The sequence below is a fragment of the Lissotriton helveticus genome, chromosome 1_1 (genome assembly GCF_964261635.1).
Source record: "Lissotriton helveticus chromosome 1_1, aLisHel1.1, whole genome shotgun sequence".
NCBI classification, from domain to species: Eukaryota; Metazoa; Chordata; class Amphibia; order Caudata; family Salamandridae; genus Lissotriton; species Lissotriton helveticus.
In genome coordinates, this window is record NC_136057.1 from 1,698,383,489 (window position 1) to 1,698,402,501 (window position 19,013).

At 42.8% G+C, this 19,013-nt stretch overlaps 1 protein-coding gene across 5 annotated transcripts in view; it reads left to right on the forward strand.

Annotated features, from left to right (window-relative positions):
* STAT6 (signal transducer and activator of transcription 6) overlaps positions 1-19,013 on the forward strand; it is a 732,055-nt gene that overhangs the window by 368,798 nt on the left and 344,244 nt on the right. For all 5 annotated transcript variants that reach the window (XM_078688994.1, XM_078688995.1, XM_078688998.1 and 2 more), the window contains exon 3: positions 895-1,033. In XM_078688994.1, coding sequence (XP_078545120.1) covers positions 895-1,033 — 139 coding nt within the window. The remainder of the gene's footprint in view (positions 1-894; positions 1,034-19,013) is intronic.

The following is a 19,013-nucleotide window of genomic DNA, read 5'->3' on the forward strand; positions in this document are numbered from 1 at the left end:
ACATCCAACTAGGCTGTAGACTAGTGCGCTTCATGAAAATAGTTAACACAACCCTAAACCCAGTGGCTAGTGACTGAACTTGATTTATCGAGATCTGCTCTGGTACCTTAAGACAATTCTTCTTTTGATAACTAAAGACACAGCAAACTGTGAAAGGCTTTTTATAAAAAAAATACACAGTACTGTATTAGATCTATCGAGATCTGCTCCGGTACTTTAAGACAATTCTTTTTTTTTTTTTGATAACTAAAGAAACAGCAAACTGTGAAAGGCTTTTTATACAAATGCACAGTACTGTACTAGTTTACATGATTTCTTTTTTAACTTTTCTATCGCTTTTATCTGCTTTGTAAAACTCTTTGATTAGGTATCGCCTTCTTGTTTCTTTGTTTTCTTAACCCCTTCCATGCTCATGACGAGCTGAGCTCGTCATGAGTTGCGCCGCTCGCATGCTCATGACGAGCTCAGCTCGTCATGTAACGCTGCTTTTTTTAAAAAGCCGCACTGCGCGAAAAAAGCCGCCGCACGCATGCGGTTAAAAGAGTAATTGCAAAGATTTTTATTAATTGCGCAATAAAGACTATTATTATTATTACTAATTCTGTCCAGTGACATACCTCAAGAGTGAGACTCCAGTCAAGAGATCTCAGGAGTAACTGCAGTTAAAGTGAACTATATAATGCCAGTGATTTTGGAATAAGTGAGATTCTATTGAAGTGCATGTGTGCATTGACCAATGATGTAGCTGAGACCATTGATGTGGGGAGGGAGCGAGCCGGTTGAAACTTATAAGGTCCGCAATGTACCAGGATTGAGCAAACTTGACTAGGAGTGGAGTTGTCACCGGATTGCTTGTACGCAGCTGTTTATCTCCACTACTTTCTTGTGTGCTAGGATGTTCCTGGATGTCTCGGATGCCTTCTGCCTATCAATGGCCATGACCATTCTCGCCAGCATGGTGGACGAGCTGCGGAGAGCCTCTCAGCATTGCAGCAACAAAGAGGAACTCCTGCAACAAATAAACTGCCTGGAGGTGGGTGCATTGTTTGTTCTGTCAAAGTTCTGTTGCGTACCTGCCATGAAATATGTGTCAGATCTGCTGGGGCTTGAGATGACATTGAGTAAACTACTGCTGCAGGCGCAACACAAATCCTATTTGATCAGAATGTGTCTAGAGTAGAAGTTAAACTGGTTTGACCTGCAGAGTACGCAGTGGGATCACATATGCAAAGGGGCTGCTGAGTCACAGTGATGGTTGCCCCACCCTATCGAGAGCAGCACTATTCATTTTCCCTGCCAAGGCATGGAGGATACAGGAATGGAACATGTAGAATGCCCCTCAAATGCAGAGCGAAAGCTCTCTGCGTGTCAGGCCGTCTTTGTTTTGTATTTGTATCTTGCGAGTCTGGCAGTTTTTTTAATCATCAGTTCCTATGCCTGATCTTGATTATCTATATAGCCAAATGAATCTGTTTTTAACAATGTATATACATCTCTTAAATCATTTTTCCATTGTATTAGCACTAAGAACATTTACTAATGTCTGTTTTAAAATGTTATTGTTGACCTCATTAGAGGTCCAAATCAATTAATAAAATATTTGATGTGATTGATATAGCTAGTGACTGCAGGTAGATGGATAGAGTAGATGGGTCCCGTCACTCCACAACTACCCCCCCCCCCCCCACACACACACACAGTAAATCAACACACACTCACTTGGAGAATTTGGGTGATAATTGATGCACACAGTAATTAACACTACGCAGTTAAGGGGTATTGAATGGGTAAAACAATAAACTTTTGCTCAGTTCCCCACCTCGGAATGAAGCCTAACATTTGGAAACGGTGTTCACCACACCAATTACTGTGTGCTTTGTATTTATATCTTAGCATTTTATTTTGATAGATTTCCTCATACTTTTCTGGTGAAATCTGTCAAGAGAAAGTTGCAGTGTGGCAATTGAGGCATAACTCAGATGTCCGATTTGTGTGCAAACAATCATTTGTGTATGTATCGGAATTTAAAGCATAACTTTGAATCAGGGTGTAAATACATTCTGTACATTTATAAAAGGTAGGGATAGGTTATGCCAACAGAGATTTGCCCTGCTGTGTATTACCATTATTATGGCCTCCCAGTGATGTAGGTTTCAAGTATGTGTTGTATTGTAGTTGTATTTATACAGAACTTCATACTCCCAATGAGGTGCTAAAGCACATTTGAGGGGGGTGGAATATCATAGATGGAACAGTGCATTATTTCCATGCCGCCTAAATGGAGAGTTTTTTATGTCATGCATCAGGACCAGAGTTTTGCTTTTAATGCGTTTTCTGGCTATACCTCTGCTTGAATGTGAAGAGAAAATGAGTAAGATATAAGTTGTGTAAGCATTCAATTCTAAAACGCCACATGTTGACGTTGAAAGGCAGGTCCTGTACCTGCTCTTGAAGTTGTTCCCATGGCAGATCATAGATTCGGTCGAAGTGTTCGGGTAAGTCCAAAAAGAATCAGAGACATTGAAGAGGGAATCAGCCCCTTTCTGCCACTCTCAAACTCCAGAGAAGGGTATCATTGTAGCTCCGGGTCTCGCTATCAATCTCCCTCACGAATCACTGACAGAATATCGACTGCAGAAATATCAACGTCAAAAATATCGAAGGTGAAATATTGATGTCCACAATATCGAAGTCATATCTACATTATGGTAAGTACAAAAATAGCGAGAGAAAAAATATCGTTGTTAAAAATATCGTTTTTTTTTAAATGTTAAAAAAAAAGTAAAATAAAGTAAATAATACATATAATTAAAAGAAACAATTACAAATATTTAAACATGTTTACAATTATAACATACATATAATGTTAAAATAAATTAAACATATATATAAAATATAATATATATACTTAATATTTATAACTAAATATTGTAATAACTTATAAATTGTTAAAAAAACATTGTACACATTATAAATGCATGTATAGACATACAATATTAATATAAATAAAAATATAAAAAATATATATGACGAATTAAAAAATTATTTAAAAAATAAATTATACACTACATTAACTAAAACAGTAAATATTGGATAGCGTAGGGGTAAAAATTACTATTCCCACTCCAGAGTGTGCAAAAGTAGGGAAAGTGTTGGATAGCGTAGGGGTAAAAATTCCTATTCCCAATCCAGAGAGTGCAACAGTAGGGAAAGTGTTGGATAGTGTAGGGGTAAAAATTACTAATACCAATCCGGAGAGTGCAAAAGTAGGGAAAGTGTTGGATAGCATAGAGGTAAAAATGACTATTATCACTCCAAAGAGTGCAAAAGTAGGGAAATTGTTGGATATTGTAGGGGTATTAATTACTATTCCCACTCCAGAAAGTGCAAAAGTATGGACAGTGTTGGATAGCGTAGGGGTAAAAATTACTTTTCCCACTCCAGAGAGTGCAACAGTAGGGAAAGTGTTGGATAGCATAGGGGTAAAAATTACTATTCCAACTCCGGTGAGTGCAACAGTAGCGAAAGTGTTGGATAGCGTAGGGTTAAAAATTACTATTCCCACTTCAGAGAGTGCAACAGTGGGGAAAGGGTTGGATAGCGTAGCGGTAAAAATTACTATTCCCACTCCAGAGAGTGCAACAGTAGGGAAAGTGTTGGATAGCGATAGCGTAGGGGTAAAAATTACTATTCCAACTCAAGAGAGTGCAACAGTAGGGAAAGTGTTGAATAGCGCAGGGGTAAAAATAACTATTCCAACTCCAGAGAGTGCAACAGTAGGGCATGCGTTGGATAGCAGAGGGTTGCATTTAACATGCATATCAATTTTGTTTTTAATTAAATAACCAACTAATAATTAATTAACAATAAAATATTGATATATAACAATAATTTAAAAATAATAAATACTTTTTTAAAATTAAATTACTAACCACACTATTCCCCCAAAAAAACGACAACCCGTTCTTAAAATAAATTAACAAAATTAATATAATGATCACTTAATACATCAATAATAAATAATTACCAAATAATAAGTAATTAACAATAAATTAATTATCAATACCAATAAATAAAATGTATTAATAACTTTATTATAATTAAATTACTTTATTCCCTATTTCCCTATTAACTCACAACCCACTCCTAAAATAAATTAACACCATTAATATTATTATAAATTAATCAATTATTAACAATTAATTTCCAATTAATATTTAATTAACAATAAATTAATTATCACTACAAATAAATAAAAATGTATAATTAAGACAATAAATGCAAATCAGAGGTGCGCCAAACAATTTCCCCAAAAATTTCATCCATCCAAAATTTTTGGGAGTCTTCCAATAATAAGTCCTTAGGCAGTATGTTGAACAAGAAGATTCTTTCTTTTTTCTTTTTTTCCTTTTTTTCAATGATCACAGTTCAAAATCCATATAACAAAAGCAGTCACAATCTTCTTCTCTATTATTATAATTCGGTCGGCAGGATTTATCGGGCCATGTCGAACGAGGGAACACCATACTCCATTGGAAATACTGTAAAATTACATGAATAATAGGCGCTAAAAGATTGTAAATTCAAAGAACAAGATTGTAGAGCCAGTGATTTGAAAGGCCCTGATGATGTCCTTTTAGGACGAAACACCCCGGCTGATGTATTTGAGGTACCGGGTTTTTCAGAACCGGCACAGACACCGGTAACCCAGCGGTGTCAGGGTACACCCAGAGACCTCGGAGGGTTCTTCCTGATCCAGACCACAGAAACTCAGAGTCTTCTAGGTGAAGTCAAAGATCGATTTATTGGCTGCAACCAAGGGTAACAAGTGTCCTAGAAGTACAACACACGGGGAAGTATGTTCTCAGGAGACTGCTCGAATTTACAAAGTCAGGCTTCTCTTCTTATACACAATTTTAACCTTCAGGCAAAACATTCTTGGTTGTAAAGTAAATCGTTAACATATTTCCAATACAAAGAAAAAGCGGAGTCATGATGACATGTACATATTTCACGTCGTGCTGCCCATAACAAATCACCCGGCAAGGCCCAACATTTCATCAGATATCGGTGGACCCCCAATAAAACAGGCACCTCCCCACCATAAAGTAAGTGAAGCAAAAAAGAGTAGAGACAGATGGGAGCAAGATACGGCAGGTGTGCGTGCTGAAATGGTTTTATTTATTTTATTTATTTATAAAATTTCTAAAGCGCGCAAATACCTTTCGGTGTCTCGGCGCTAGAGTTCGCAGATTTCAGAGGATTCTAATGACAGCTTACTGATTGAAAAGCCAGGTCTTGAGATGCTTTCGGAATGATAGTAGTGAGGAGTTGAATTTAATATGGGAAGGGACCTGATTCCATAATTTTGAGGCAGCCACTACAAAACGTTTATCTCCCCATGTTACCTTTTTTGTACATGGAATTTGGAGCTGTTGGGCTGAAGATGAACGTAATGTTCGACTAGGATTATATACTTTAATTGCATTTTTGAAAAATTCTGGTCCATTGTTGTTCAAGGCCTTGTGAATAATACACATGGCCTTAAACTTTATCCGGCTTCTTATCGGTAACCAATGGAGCTCACGAATGATGGGGGAAATGGATGAGTACTTCGACGTACCCGTAAGAATCCTTGCAGCCGCGTTTTGAACAAGCTGTAACTTGCTCAAAACTTGCTCCTGTGCGTTAAGCAGTAGGCCATTGCAATAGTCCACCTTAGATAGTACCAGGGTGGACATTAGGGTCTTACCTGCAGTTGGGGGAAGAAATGGAAGCAATTTCTTTACCATTCTTAAGGTGAAGAAGGAGGCTGAGACCACTGCATTGGCATGGCTGAAAAAGGTTAGCTTATTATCAAAAAGCACACCCAAGTTTCTCACTTTAGCTACTGGAAGTGGGGGAATTCCCAGTTCCGAAGGCCACCAGACTGGGGACCAAGACGGGGTCAGTTCACCAAATACCATCACCTCCGTCTTGTCAGAATTTAGCTTTAAGCAATTCTGATTCATCCAGACACTGATGGCCTTCATACCCTCCTGGAAGTTCGCTGCCACTGCTTCTCCATTTTTGTGTATCTCCAGGACCAGTTGTGTGTCATCGGCATATGATGTTAAACCTACACCGAATGACTTAATTACCCTCGCCAAGTCCGACACATAGATATTAAAAAGTGTCGGACTTAGCGAGGAGCCCTGAGGAACTCCACTAGGCAGGGTAAAGTCAGGAGAACAGTAGCACCCCATCTTCACGGACTGCACCCTCTCGGCTAGGAAGGATGCCAGAGTTGCTCTGGCCCTACCCTGGATGCCAATGGCGGCGACACGGTCGATCAAGATGGTGTGATCGACCGTGTCGAAAGCCGCAGAGAGATCCAAAAGTATCAGGATCGCTGCACCACCCCTGTCCATGATTATCCTAACCTCCTCTGCTGCTTTTATCAGAGCAGTCTCGGTCCCATGGCCCTTCCTGAAACCAAACTGTGTGTTGTCAAGTAGATCGTTCTGATCGATGTAATTCGACAACTGTTGGTTCATTGCCTTTTCAATTATTTTTGAAGGATAAGGGAGTGAGGCAATAGGGCGGTAATTTTTGGGCTCTAAAGGATTTAATGTAGGTTTTTTTAAAAGAGGTTTTACAATTGCCTTTTTCCAGATTGGGGGATAGTCACCTGTCTGGAACATGGTGTTACAGATGTTGGTAAGTACTGGGGCTATTAGGCTGGGTACTGATTTAAGGATAAGTGGAGGACATGGATCCAGTGGTGATCCTGATTTGACAGTGTTCATCAGCTCTTCCATAGATGGTTGGGATAGTGGAGAGAAGACCTCAAAGCTTGGTTTTGGTGACATGAGAGCAATCTCCGGAATGGCAGAGTCAGTAATCGTTATTCTTGTGAAGTTGTCAAAAATATCCCTAACCTTAGCCTGAAAGAAGTCCGCTACTTTGTTGCAGAATATTTGGGATGGTTCTATTGGGGGGGGAACAGGAGGATTAGCTAGCTTTTTTACCACTTGATATAGCTGTTTGCTTGAATTATGAGCTCGTTCTATTTGTGTGCTATAAAAAGTACGTTTTTCTGCAACAATCAGCTTTCTGTAGCTCAACAACGCTTTTTTGTATATATCTCCATCGTTGTTGTCATAATTCCTACGCCAACGCCTCTCCAAGTTTCTGCAGCGTTGTCTTTCGAGCCTTAATGACTCCGAAAACCAAGCCGCAGAAGGTTTGATACGATTTGGCTGCATTTTTTTGTTGGGTGCTAAGTGGTCAAATGCCTTGTTTAGCCAATGTTCATAATTATCGGAATGCTTCATGAACATCAGATATATCTTCGGGTACCGAAGATTCCAAAATATTGTATAAAGCAATGGGGTCAATGTTTTTCCAATTACGACATAGAATCTGCGGGTGTGTTCTAGTAGAAGGGTTCTTATGATTCCTAACTAAAATTGTAAATTTAACGGCTGAATGATCTGTCCATATCAGCGGAAACACTGTAGGGTGCGTGATGTGGGTATTGTTGGTGAATAAACCATCCAAGGTGTGTCCTGCTTGATGGGTGGCTGAAGTGACCTGCTGTTCTAAGCCAGCGGCTGAGAAGTCAGAAATCAAAGTGTGCGAGTCTTTATCATTGAGGTTTTCTAAATGGAAATTAAAATCTCCCAGCATTGTGTAGTCCTGATTAGCAGCTACTGGTTCTAATAGGTGATTGAGAGATTTCAGAAAGGATGCACGTAAGGTAGGTGGTCGGTAAAGCAGAGTTCCCTTAAAAGTTTGTATAGGGGAAAGAGTAATAGTGAAGGCGAGGGCTTCCACAAAATTATAGTCAAGAGGTTCAGTTTTGATGGCTAGCTTAGCTCGGTGTATGATAGCTAGACCCCCCCTCTTTTTCCTGAGGATCTGTCTACTCTTATTACATGGTAGCCATCTGGCGTGGCGACATTAAAATCCGGTCCGGATGCGAGATCTGCCCAGGTCTCAGTTATAAACAAAACGTCAATGTTTTGACTGATTATTAATTCTGCAACCTCATTTCTATGTTTTATGAGCGAGCATGCATTTATGAGTACGCAGTTTATGAGTTTTTCGTTATTGTTTCCAGAAGATAGAAAGGAAGGATGTTGAAAATAAGGTGATACCATCGTATATGCACAGTTTGAGCAGACATTATAAGGTAGATTATACAGTGAGCACAAATCAAAATGAGTACAGGTCCTGTCGTGTAAGGTGTTTCCTATGCTCAAAAGCTGTGTTCTAGGATAAGTGATTACCTTCGGCGTTTGATGGGTTCTATAACGGCCAGGGGATCTGGCGCACAGCGCAGTCCCAGCGCGGACTGGCGCAGACTGGCACCCCTTTGGCGCGGCTTCGGCGCGCTGACGGCGCGCCCGCTGCGCGCGTCCGCTGCGCGCCCGAGCAGCCATCACCATTTATGCACAAAGCCCCTCCCCACGCTAGAGCGCTAACTCTGTTAGCGGCGGGATCCGGCCCTCAGCCAATATGGCGCCCTACCCTGCCCTCCACATCAAACGGCACGAGAGCCGCGGTAGAACGGGGCTGGTAGGAGAATGCACACAAAGTAAATAGCCACAGGTACAGTAATGTTTTAAAATTTCATCACAATTAAAATTTGTAGTTTTAAAATAAATTTCAGCGTGTTAGTCCAGCTGGGGTCAGTGCAGGCAGAGGAGGATCCCCTCGCAATCTGCCAGACTCCGAAGCAACACACAAGGAGCTGCCACCACCTCGAGAAATCGCCCGGGCTCCCAGAGATACAATCTATTTATGCACAAAGCCCCTCCCCACGCTAGAGCGCTAACTCTGTTAGCGGCGGGATCCGGCCCTCAGCCAATATGGCGCCCTACCCTGCCCTCTACATCAAACGGCACGAGAGCCGCGGTGGAACGGGGCTGGTAGGAGAATGCACACAAAGTAAATAGCCACAGGTACAGTAATGTTTTAAAATTTCATCACAATTAAAATTTGTAGTTTTAAAATTAATTTCAGCGTGTTAGTCCAGCTGGGGTCAGTGCAGGCAGAGGAGGATCCCCTCGCAATCTGCCAGACTCCGAAGCAACACACATGGAGCTACCACCACCTCGAGAAATCGCCCGGGCTCCCAGAGCCTGCTCCTGCTGAGCCCTGATGCTATCTTGTTCGGCCACTGGGAGGGGAACTGACCTAACGAGTTCGGCCTGGGGCAATGGTTCTGACTTGCACAGGTCATAGGAAAGTCGATTAAGGAGTACGTGTCCTTGCTGAAATGAATTTGGCTGGATTAAGGCCTATGTAAAGGGCAACACACAAGATGGCTGCAATATATATAAAATGGAAGCCAAGGGTTCTGAACGAAAATGACGATTTCGAGGAGAAATCGTCACTCGAATACCCTGGAAATATATGTACATGGTGTGCTCGTCATTCTCGGTCTTTTGATACCAAATTCGTCATGTTTCGACGAAGTTTTAATTCTCGAGTCCAGAACGATTTATAGGAATCCAGAATCTTCAGAACCCCAAACCCTCCTTTTGCCCTTACATAGGCAATTAATCTATCCTCATGTTAATCTGAGTCCAGATCTATATTCTTAAAGTCATTGAGATGTTGCTGTAACATCATTCTAGTACTCAGTTCATCTCTCGATACAGGCTTCCTTACACATGATGTAACACAGAGGCCACATATTGCAGGAGCACACTGTATGCACAGACAGAACAGGAAAAGAATGGCCAAGACCATCCCAATGACCATTAGAATTTTCCATCCCCAGGCAGATATCAGTTCCCAGAACCATCCCATTAACGACCAATCTCCTTTATCCACATGAATAGACTCGGAAATCTTATGTAGTTTGGAGATGGCCTGGTATACTGTTGGAGCGTTATCAGGGATGAAAATGCAGCAACTCGATTGGATTAATCTGCATTCCCCACCTCGGTCTGTAAGTATGACATCTAAAGCGACCCTGTTCTGAAGGGTCATAAGTCGATCCGACTGGAGCTCAGCAGTCAAGTTACTAAGGGCACCAGTAGTTTCAATCACGGTGGACTCAACTACCCTTGTCAATTGCCTAATGTTCCTGCTTTTAGCCATGGATCCCCAGAACGGCAGAAAACCCTTTGCAAAGTCTCCAAATTCTTGACCTGCAGTGTCTTCTTCACTCAAAACACCTCTAACTATCCTTGTCCTGTGGTAGTCTGCCGCTGCTGTGTAGGTGGGAGGCAACAGAAAGGAAACAAAACATGAGCCCGAAAAGTCAGGGGGCAACCATGTATAGGCTCTATCGTGGCAGATGAAATAAGTACCCTTAGCTGCTAAAAACGCTGGGGAAGTCTGAGATCCAAAAACATACGTTTCAGTACAGAGCCCTGGGATTCGTGCCATTACCTTGCAGACAAAGATGACCCTGATGGGGTACAATCCAAATCGGGGACGATCTCTTAGCTTGCTGTTTCTCACTCAGAGTAGCTCCATATCCAGTCATGTTCCATCCTATGTATAATAGTGTCTTATCTCTAGGGATAGTCTCATAAGAAATACCTTCCTTAATCATGTCTACTATACCCTTGACTAGAGCACTCTTTCTAGGATTGTCTGTTACAGAACGCAGGGGGTAGATTTCGTGTGCATATATGAACATTGTCCTATATGCCCATACAGAACCATTGTGACTAAATGGCAGGACCAAATAAGGGATACCTTTATCCGTTGTGTGAGGCATAAGACCGCACACCCAACAGTTAGTTGTGTTCATTACAAGTTGGTGTTGGTGTAACAACTGAACAAAGGAGTTATTAATGAACTCCAATCTCCTATTTGATTCGTGGTCAGGCAAAGGGTGGAAAGAATGAGAGGAAACAGTGGGAGGAGGTATGGGTGATGCAGTTGGTGCAAATGTTACGCGAAAAGAAAATAGGACATAACTTATCAAAAATATCATTACACTGAATAGCATGGAAATACACAACATTATAAAGCTTTTCTCTGTCATCACGTTACACAGTCTGCGCTTTAAGGTCATCTGTTTGGCAGGTCTCTCCACATCGGGAAACTCCATCCTCTCTAAAGTGCTGCCCGCGGTGGGAGGTTGCCTCTGCTAAGGGATGCTTCTGTCAGTCTAGGGCAACTCCCTTGGACCAACCAGAACTACCGACCTAACGTCGTCAGCTGCACCCCAAAGACTTTAATCAACCGCGGCCCTAGCAGCGGAACCCGGATGGCGGTTCGAAAAACAAAAATAAGCAAGTTTCCTAGATGAGAGAGCTGCACTTTCAAAAATAGTACTTGGGGGAAAATAAATATCTCTTTATTAGTCTATGGATCTTAGTCTCAAATTGCAAAAGAGATTGTTTTATTAGTTCGTTTTTCTCGGTCTCAAATTGTATCGCTCCTTTCCAGGTATTGTCTGGTCCTGGAACAAAAGGTCAGGCTCTGTAGTGTTCAATAGCTTGGATGGTGTCACAACCTTGTGGAAAATGTTCTCATTTTCTTGTTCAGAGTCAGTTCTCTTTACGTGCAAGTCATGAAAAGGGACGGTACGTGACACGGTATCAGATTCTGGGTCAGCGACACCCTTCTGGACCCACTGGTCATAGGGCAGAGGGAAAGGGATTTTCTTACAATGGATCCCGTGGACCCAGTTGGCCTTCCCCTCCACCCGGACGGCTGACCTTGTAGAAAGAAGGACGAGATGAGGCCCGGTCCACCTGGGCTGGTCGTTCTTCGTTCTTTGGAAGTTGCGGACAAGTATCCAGGAACCGGGGTCAATGGCGTGACCCGGAGTCTCAGAGACCGGAGGCAGGGTGTTGTGGACCTGTTGATGCAAAACACGCAATTTAGCCGTCAATTCATACAGATAATTAAGAAAAATAGGGTGGTCAAGCTCGCTGAACTTGGTGGGTCTAGGCACTCCCCATATGTTGGCTGGCCGGCCAAAAACTATTTCATATGGACTAAGTTTCACTCGTGAATGTACAGTCATTCTAGTGGACAGGAGTGCTAAGGGTAGGGCGTCAGGCCATTTAAGACCTGTGCTCGCTTGGATTTTGGCCAGTTTAAGTTTTAGAGTGCCATTGTAACATTCTACTAATCCAGCTGATTGGGGGTGATTTGCAGCGTGGAACTTCTGCCGGATACCTAGCCCTTCACACACTCTCTTCATCACACGACCCACAAATTCACTCCCGTTATCAGACCAGACCATTCTAGGCATTCCAAACCTGGGGAAGTACTCTTTCACAAGGGCTTTTGCTGTGGACAAGGCAGTATTGTCTTTTAGGGGATAGGCTTCTACCCATCTTGAGAAGGCACAGACAACAACGAGTACGTATTTTAAGTTGTTGCACCTCTCCATGTGAATGAAATCTAGCTGCAAAACCTCGAATGGGTACGTAGGAGGTGCAAAATGACCAGCTGGAGTTGGGGTTCCCCTACCAGGATTGTGTTTCAAACATACCATGCAATTCTTGACAACATTCTCTGCACACTTGGGAATCCCTGAATTCTTCCATACTGGCTCCAATAATTCGCAAATCCCTTTCACGCTGATATGAGCCATTCCATGAGCCATTGTAACCACTGCAAGACATATGCATTGGGTAACAACCATCTCTGACGCTCTGATGATTCAATCCAGCAACCATTTGCATCCATTCTACTCGTACTTTCTCTCCACGTACTCAACTCTTTCTCTGTGGCCTCAGCTTGGATGGACTTCACACTCTCTATCGTGTCTTCACACATTCCAACGTCACCAGTCCATCTTGCAGGGCCTGCAACATACATTCGGCTCATTACATTCTTTGCCGTTTCTTTCGCGATCTCATCAGCAAATGCATTTCCACGACCTACATCATCAGTCACCTTCTTGTGAGCACTACATTTCACAATCGCCATTTGCAGGGGCAAGGTCAGTGATTCAAGAAGCTCACTCACCAACTGACCATGCTGAATCTTAGCTCCATGCGAAGTCAGGAATCCACGTTCTTTCCACAATCGCCCAAAACTGTGAGCCACTCCAAATGCATACTGACTATCAGTGTAGATAGTCACTTTCATCCCTTTAGACAACACACATGCTCTCGTTAGTGCAATTAATTCTGCTGCCTGAGTTGAATTATGCGGCACACGTGCAGCTTCAACAACTGTATGCAAAGTCGTAACGGCATATGCTGCAGTCGTGTCACCACTCGGGGGCTTGAAGCATGAACCATCCACCCATAATGTACCATCACATTCAGCAAGAGGAGTGTCGAATAAATCTATTCTCCCTTTCGTCTCTTCCTCTGTTCTAAGAAAACAATCGTGCTGTTCTGAAACATCTGATTCCTCTGCAATGGGCAACAACGTAGCTAGGTTTAAGGTGCTGCACCTCTTTATGTGCACATGACTCACTAGTAATGTCAATTCGTAACTGGACAGTCGAGCACTAGTTAAGTGCTGTGTCTTGGTTCTATTAAATAATGTGTCTACTGCATGTGGGACCATCACAATTAGTGTATTATTCATTACTAGACCAGCAGACTGTTGAATAGAGACAGCTGCTGCCGCTGTTGCTCTTAAACAACTCGGCAATGCTTTTGCTACCAGATCCAAGGTCGATGAAAAGTAGGCACATGGACGCTGTCTACCTCCGAACAACTGAGTCAACACAGACAATGCACAGCCCTCTTTCTCGTGGACATATAATGTGAAAGGTTTACTGTAGTCGGGGGTACCTAACACAGGAGCCGAACACAATGCTGTGCGCAATTCGAGAAAACTTTTCTGACACTCTTCAGACCAAGGAATGGGATTGGGTGTATTTTTGCACGTTAATGCCACCAAGGGTTTGGCTAATAACGAAAAATTTGGAATCCACTGTCTACAGTACGATGTAATACCCAAGAAAGCACGCACTTCTCTCTGTGTTCTTGGCACATTCAATTTCGCTATTGCCTGAATTCTTTCTGGGGTCAGTTTCCTTCCCTCCTTCGATAAGAGGTGACCTAAGTAGGTCACTTCTTGTCGGCAATATTGCAGCTTGAAAAGTGGCACCTTGTGATGAAGATCCCACAGATGACGCAACAATGACAGTGTGGCCTTTTTACAAATTTGCTCAGTATCTGCAGCAATGAGTAAATCATCTACATACTGTACAAGAGTAGCGCCTCTAGGTAAAATAATCGTATGAAGCTGTGATTTTAGAGCTTGACTGTATATTGATGGACTTTCACAGTAGCCCTGAGGAGCGCGTTTAAAGCGGAAGCTGCGACCTCCTAAACTGAAGGAAAAAATATCCCTGCTCTCCTCAGCAATCGGGATGCTGAAGAAGGCATTCTTCAGGTCAATCACCGAAAACCAAGAGGCAGATGCTGGAATCATAGTCAATAATGTGGTAATGTCGGGGACAACTGGGAATTGTGGCACAACTATTTTATTCACCTCTCTAAGGTCAATCACGAAACTGTACACAGGTGGCTGAGAAGGGTCAGTTCGTTTTAAAACAGGCAGAACAGGACTATTGCAAACGTTGCCTCGTGTTTCTTCAATCACATCCTTTTCAATCAATTCGTAAACGATCTCTAGCAAAGATTTTTCACCCTCACTAGAAATCCTATATTGTGGAATTCGTGGCATTTTAACATTGGCTTTCAATGTTACAACATATGGTGGAATTTCTAAAAGGCCTACATCATTAGGACCAGCGGCCCAAAGAATGTCTGGAAGAAACGACAATTCTGCTGGAAGTTTATCCCTCGATAAGTACATGGGAGAAACTACTTTCTTACCTAGAGTAAGTTGTACTCCTGAAGGAGAACAGTACAAAGTCGCATACAATCTTTTTAACAAATCCAATCCTAGCAAGTTTTCACCACAACCTGTTGTCAGAATGAGGGGTGCTTCGAATTCGCAGGGACCAACAGAAAGAGACAAAGGGTCAGAAATCGGATTTCTAACTGGGGCGCCAGAAAAACCTACAGAAACGTTCATTTCGCCAGACAAAGGTGCGCCAGGGAGTTTGGAGTGCATAATAGAACTCTTTGTAGCACCAGTATCCAACAGAAAAGGTTCTGACACACCTGATGTAATCACCTCAACGTATGGTCCACTCTGATCTACTAGAACTGAAACAACTCCCTCTCTTTGTCTATGGCTGTCCTAGCAATCATTACCTTCCCAATGCTCATCTTCTGTGTAATAATCATCAACGTAGTATTGAGCTGTCCTGTCAGATGCGTTGTTCTGCTGATCAAACCTATTCATAGAATTTTGTGGTGGAAGGGGGCGTGCGTTCTGAGGGACGTTTCCTCGTCCTCTACCTCTAGGTGCTTGCTGACTACCACGACCTATTACACCAGAGACACCATTTGCACGTTGTAATAGAATGGGACAATTATACTTGAAATGACCCTCTTCTCTGCAATATAAACACTGGTTGGGTCCTACGGGTGCACGGGGTTGAGTATACTCGACTCTTTGCGAGTTCCTTTGATACTGTTGAGGCTGCTGAAAATTACTCTGATAGTTATTATGACCATTATTATTTTGATTACCACCACCACGTGGCGGATATGCTTGCTGTAATAAAACCTTCGTTTTTAATTCCTTGGTTTTCTTTTCTACTCTATCTTTCTCATCCTTGTCTCTATTTTCGTAATATTGGGCAGTAGCTAATATCTGCGCTGAAGAAGAGACTGCCCAAGAACTTTCTGAATCCTTTAACTTTTTACACAATTCTGGAAGCAGATTGTGCACAAATTTATCGACAAACAACCTCTGACCACCTTCTGTGGTCATATCTTGACCGCTGTGGTCAACTAATGTTTCTTCAAACCTGGTGAAGAAATCTGAGACAGTTTCTTCTTTCTTCTGCTTGCATGCAGACAACTTATCCCAATTTACACGTATTGCAGGCATTATCGTCTTCATGTAATCAACTATTCTACCAGGGAGTTCTGCTATCAGAGGCTCGGGCTTAGCACCACCAACTTGTCGGGCGTCTGCGCGGCGATATTAGCCCATGAGTCACCTTATTCTTGATCATGATCTGTATGACGAATTTTACCCCATAAAGGTTGTGGAACTACGTTCCCAAATAACATATCGATATCGGCTAAATTCATTATACATGATCCAGCAGTTTGTGACAACTCTTTATAATACCCTGCAGGATTTTTACGCGGATCAGGCAATGTCTGTTTAAGGGCTAAAACTTCAGCTCGCTTCCATGGGACATGTACCCATACACGCTGAAAGTGTGGCAAAATAGGTGGGTTAGCAGTTGTCACCCTCTCTCCATTGCGGGGGAACTTCTCTCATAGGGTATTGTCGCGCCTTTTTCCTACTAGATGCACTAGGCTCACATTGTGACCCAGAACTGCTTCCCTTACTCCGATATGATAACAACATTTCAATTGCTTTCTCCACATCTGGACCTACAATCATGCCCTCCCCAAACCTAAACCGTACACGACACATCTCTTGCGGGATGCATTCCAGATCATTGTCTTCCAAATCCTCGCAAAGGAAAACACACATCTGTTCAAAAACGTATCTCTGTGTCGGTGCTTCCCATTGGTGGAAGACTTCCATGACCGACTCTACATCGTATTTTACGGTGTCCATAACCCACTTTCGTGCTAAACGATTCAGTGAGTCTCTTTCCTGATAGTCAGGCAGTCGACTTCGCAACTGTCTTCGTTCCATTTTAGGGGTCGTAGTAGCGACCCAAAAAGAGGAGAAAGAAGGTTAGTGACAGTGCTGGCCATTTTCTGCCGAATTGAAGGTGAAACTGAAGGAAGAACGAGCGGAAAGACGGGGTGAGATAAGGCAGAGGCAGAGATACCAGCAGAGGAGGCATCAGGAGAAATAGAAGGAGCACTAGGCAAAATCGCAGAGGGAGCATTAGGAGAAGTAGAAAGTACAGTAGGCAAAATTGTAGAAAGTACAGGTGTGATCGGTGGGCCTTGAGGAGGCTGCACCAAAGGAGTAGGAGCCAACTGAAGAGTAACTGGCGGTTGCTGTGAAGGAGCAGGAGGCATAACAACCACAGGATGTGCAACTATGGGTTGTGGAGGTGCCGTAGGATTTTGTGCATAGGGAGGTGGTGAATTTAATAAGTATGACATTAATGGATCGTTTTCATGCTCTTTTGCTGCCTCTTGCTGAAGAGACGGCAAAACTGGATAACACTTATCTATCGCCATTTTACGTTGCCTGTGCAACTGCTCACTCATCTGCTCTTCTTCATTGTCTTTAAACTGCATAGCAGCTTGCATTACTGAAATTCCTCCTTCTCTCTTATTTTTCTTAGCTAATTTGATTTCTTTCTGTTTGGCCTCCTTACGCCATAGGCAGAAAGAGTCGAACATTGCCGGCCGGGCTTTCTTTTTGAACAGTTTAACTTCAAGGTTATCTAAGATTTCTGTATCAAAACTACCATATTGGGGCCATTTTAAAACACCATCTTTTCTCGTGTATTTGATCCACACTTCATTGTATGTGATGGGGCCTACCCCATGTTTCACGTATAACTCGTAAGTTGGAGTTCCAACCGGAGGAACCGGACATGAGTCCTCCAATCGGGAGTCCCTATTATTACCATCAAGACAAAACAAATTTCCAAGTCTAAGACTAGGCATCTTCGCTCTCTAGTCTAGTTCCAAACTTCAAAGGATTATCGATTACGATATTTCTCGTGAATACACGAGTCCTTTGGTTTTGGTGCTTGCAAGTACCAACAATTATTCCAAAGGATACCCACGACTAAGACCAACTAAGGACTGGGAGACGCTCCACTTATACTTAACTGAAATATCGATGACGTCACCAGAAGACTCGTCTTAGTGTTTCGCTCTACCAAACTTCAAGGGTCAAAATCAGGGCGATAGCCAAGGCAGCAGTCCTTGTAGCCGTCGGGAAGCGGGGAACCTCGCAGCAAAGACCTTCGGACCACGTCGACATGCAGGGGTCGATGAGGTGGTTGGCCGTCCTCCGGAATTTTCACACGAAGCTCCTCACGAACCTCTGGCTGACTGGTACCACTGGAATCGCCCCACGTTGGGCGCCAACTGAGGTACCGGGTTTTTCAGAACCAGCACAGACACCGGTAACCCAGGGGTGTCAGGGTACACCCAGAGACCTCGGGTTCTTCCTGATCCAGACCACAGAAACTCAGAGTCTTCTAGGTGAAGTCAAAGATCGATTTATTGGCTGCAACCAAGGTAACAAGTGTCCTAGAAGTACAACACACGGGGAAGTATGTTCTCAGGAGACTGCTCGAATTTACAAAGTCAGGCTTCTCTTCTTATACACAATTTTAAGCTTCAGGCAAAACATTCTTGGTTGTAAAGTAAATCGTTAACATATTTCCAATACAAAGAAAAAGCGGAGTCATGATGACATGTACATATTTCACGTCGTGCTGCCCATAACAAATCACCCGGCAAGGCCCAACATTTCATCAGATATCGGTGGACTCCCAATAAAACAGGCACCTCTCCACCATAAAGTAAGTGAAGCAAAAAAGAGTAGAGACAGATGGGAGCAAGATACGGCAGGTGTGCGTGCTGAAATGGTTTTATGGCCTGCTGAGCCCTGATGCTATCTTGTTCGGCCACTGGTAGGGGAACTGACCTAACGAGTTCGGCCTGGGGCAATGGTTCTGACTTGCACAGGTCATAGGAAAGTCGATTAAGGAGTACGTGTCCTTGCTGAAATGAATTTGGCTGGATTAAGGCCTATGTAAAGGGCAACACACAAGATGGCTGCTATATATAAAATGGAAGCCAAGGGTTCTGAACGAAAATGACGATTTCGAGGAGAAATCGTCACTCGAATACGCTGGAAATATATGTACATGGTGTGCTCGTCATTCTCGGTCTTTTGATACCAAATTCGTCATGTTTCGACGAAGTTTTAATTCCCGAGTCCCGAACGATTTATAGGAATCCAGAATCTTCAGAACCACATATTGTTTGGAATTTGCTTAGAATACGAATTAAAATTTTGGATGGTTGAATTTTTTTTTT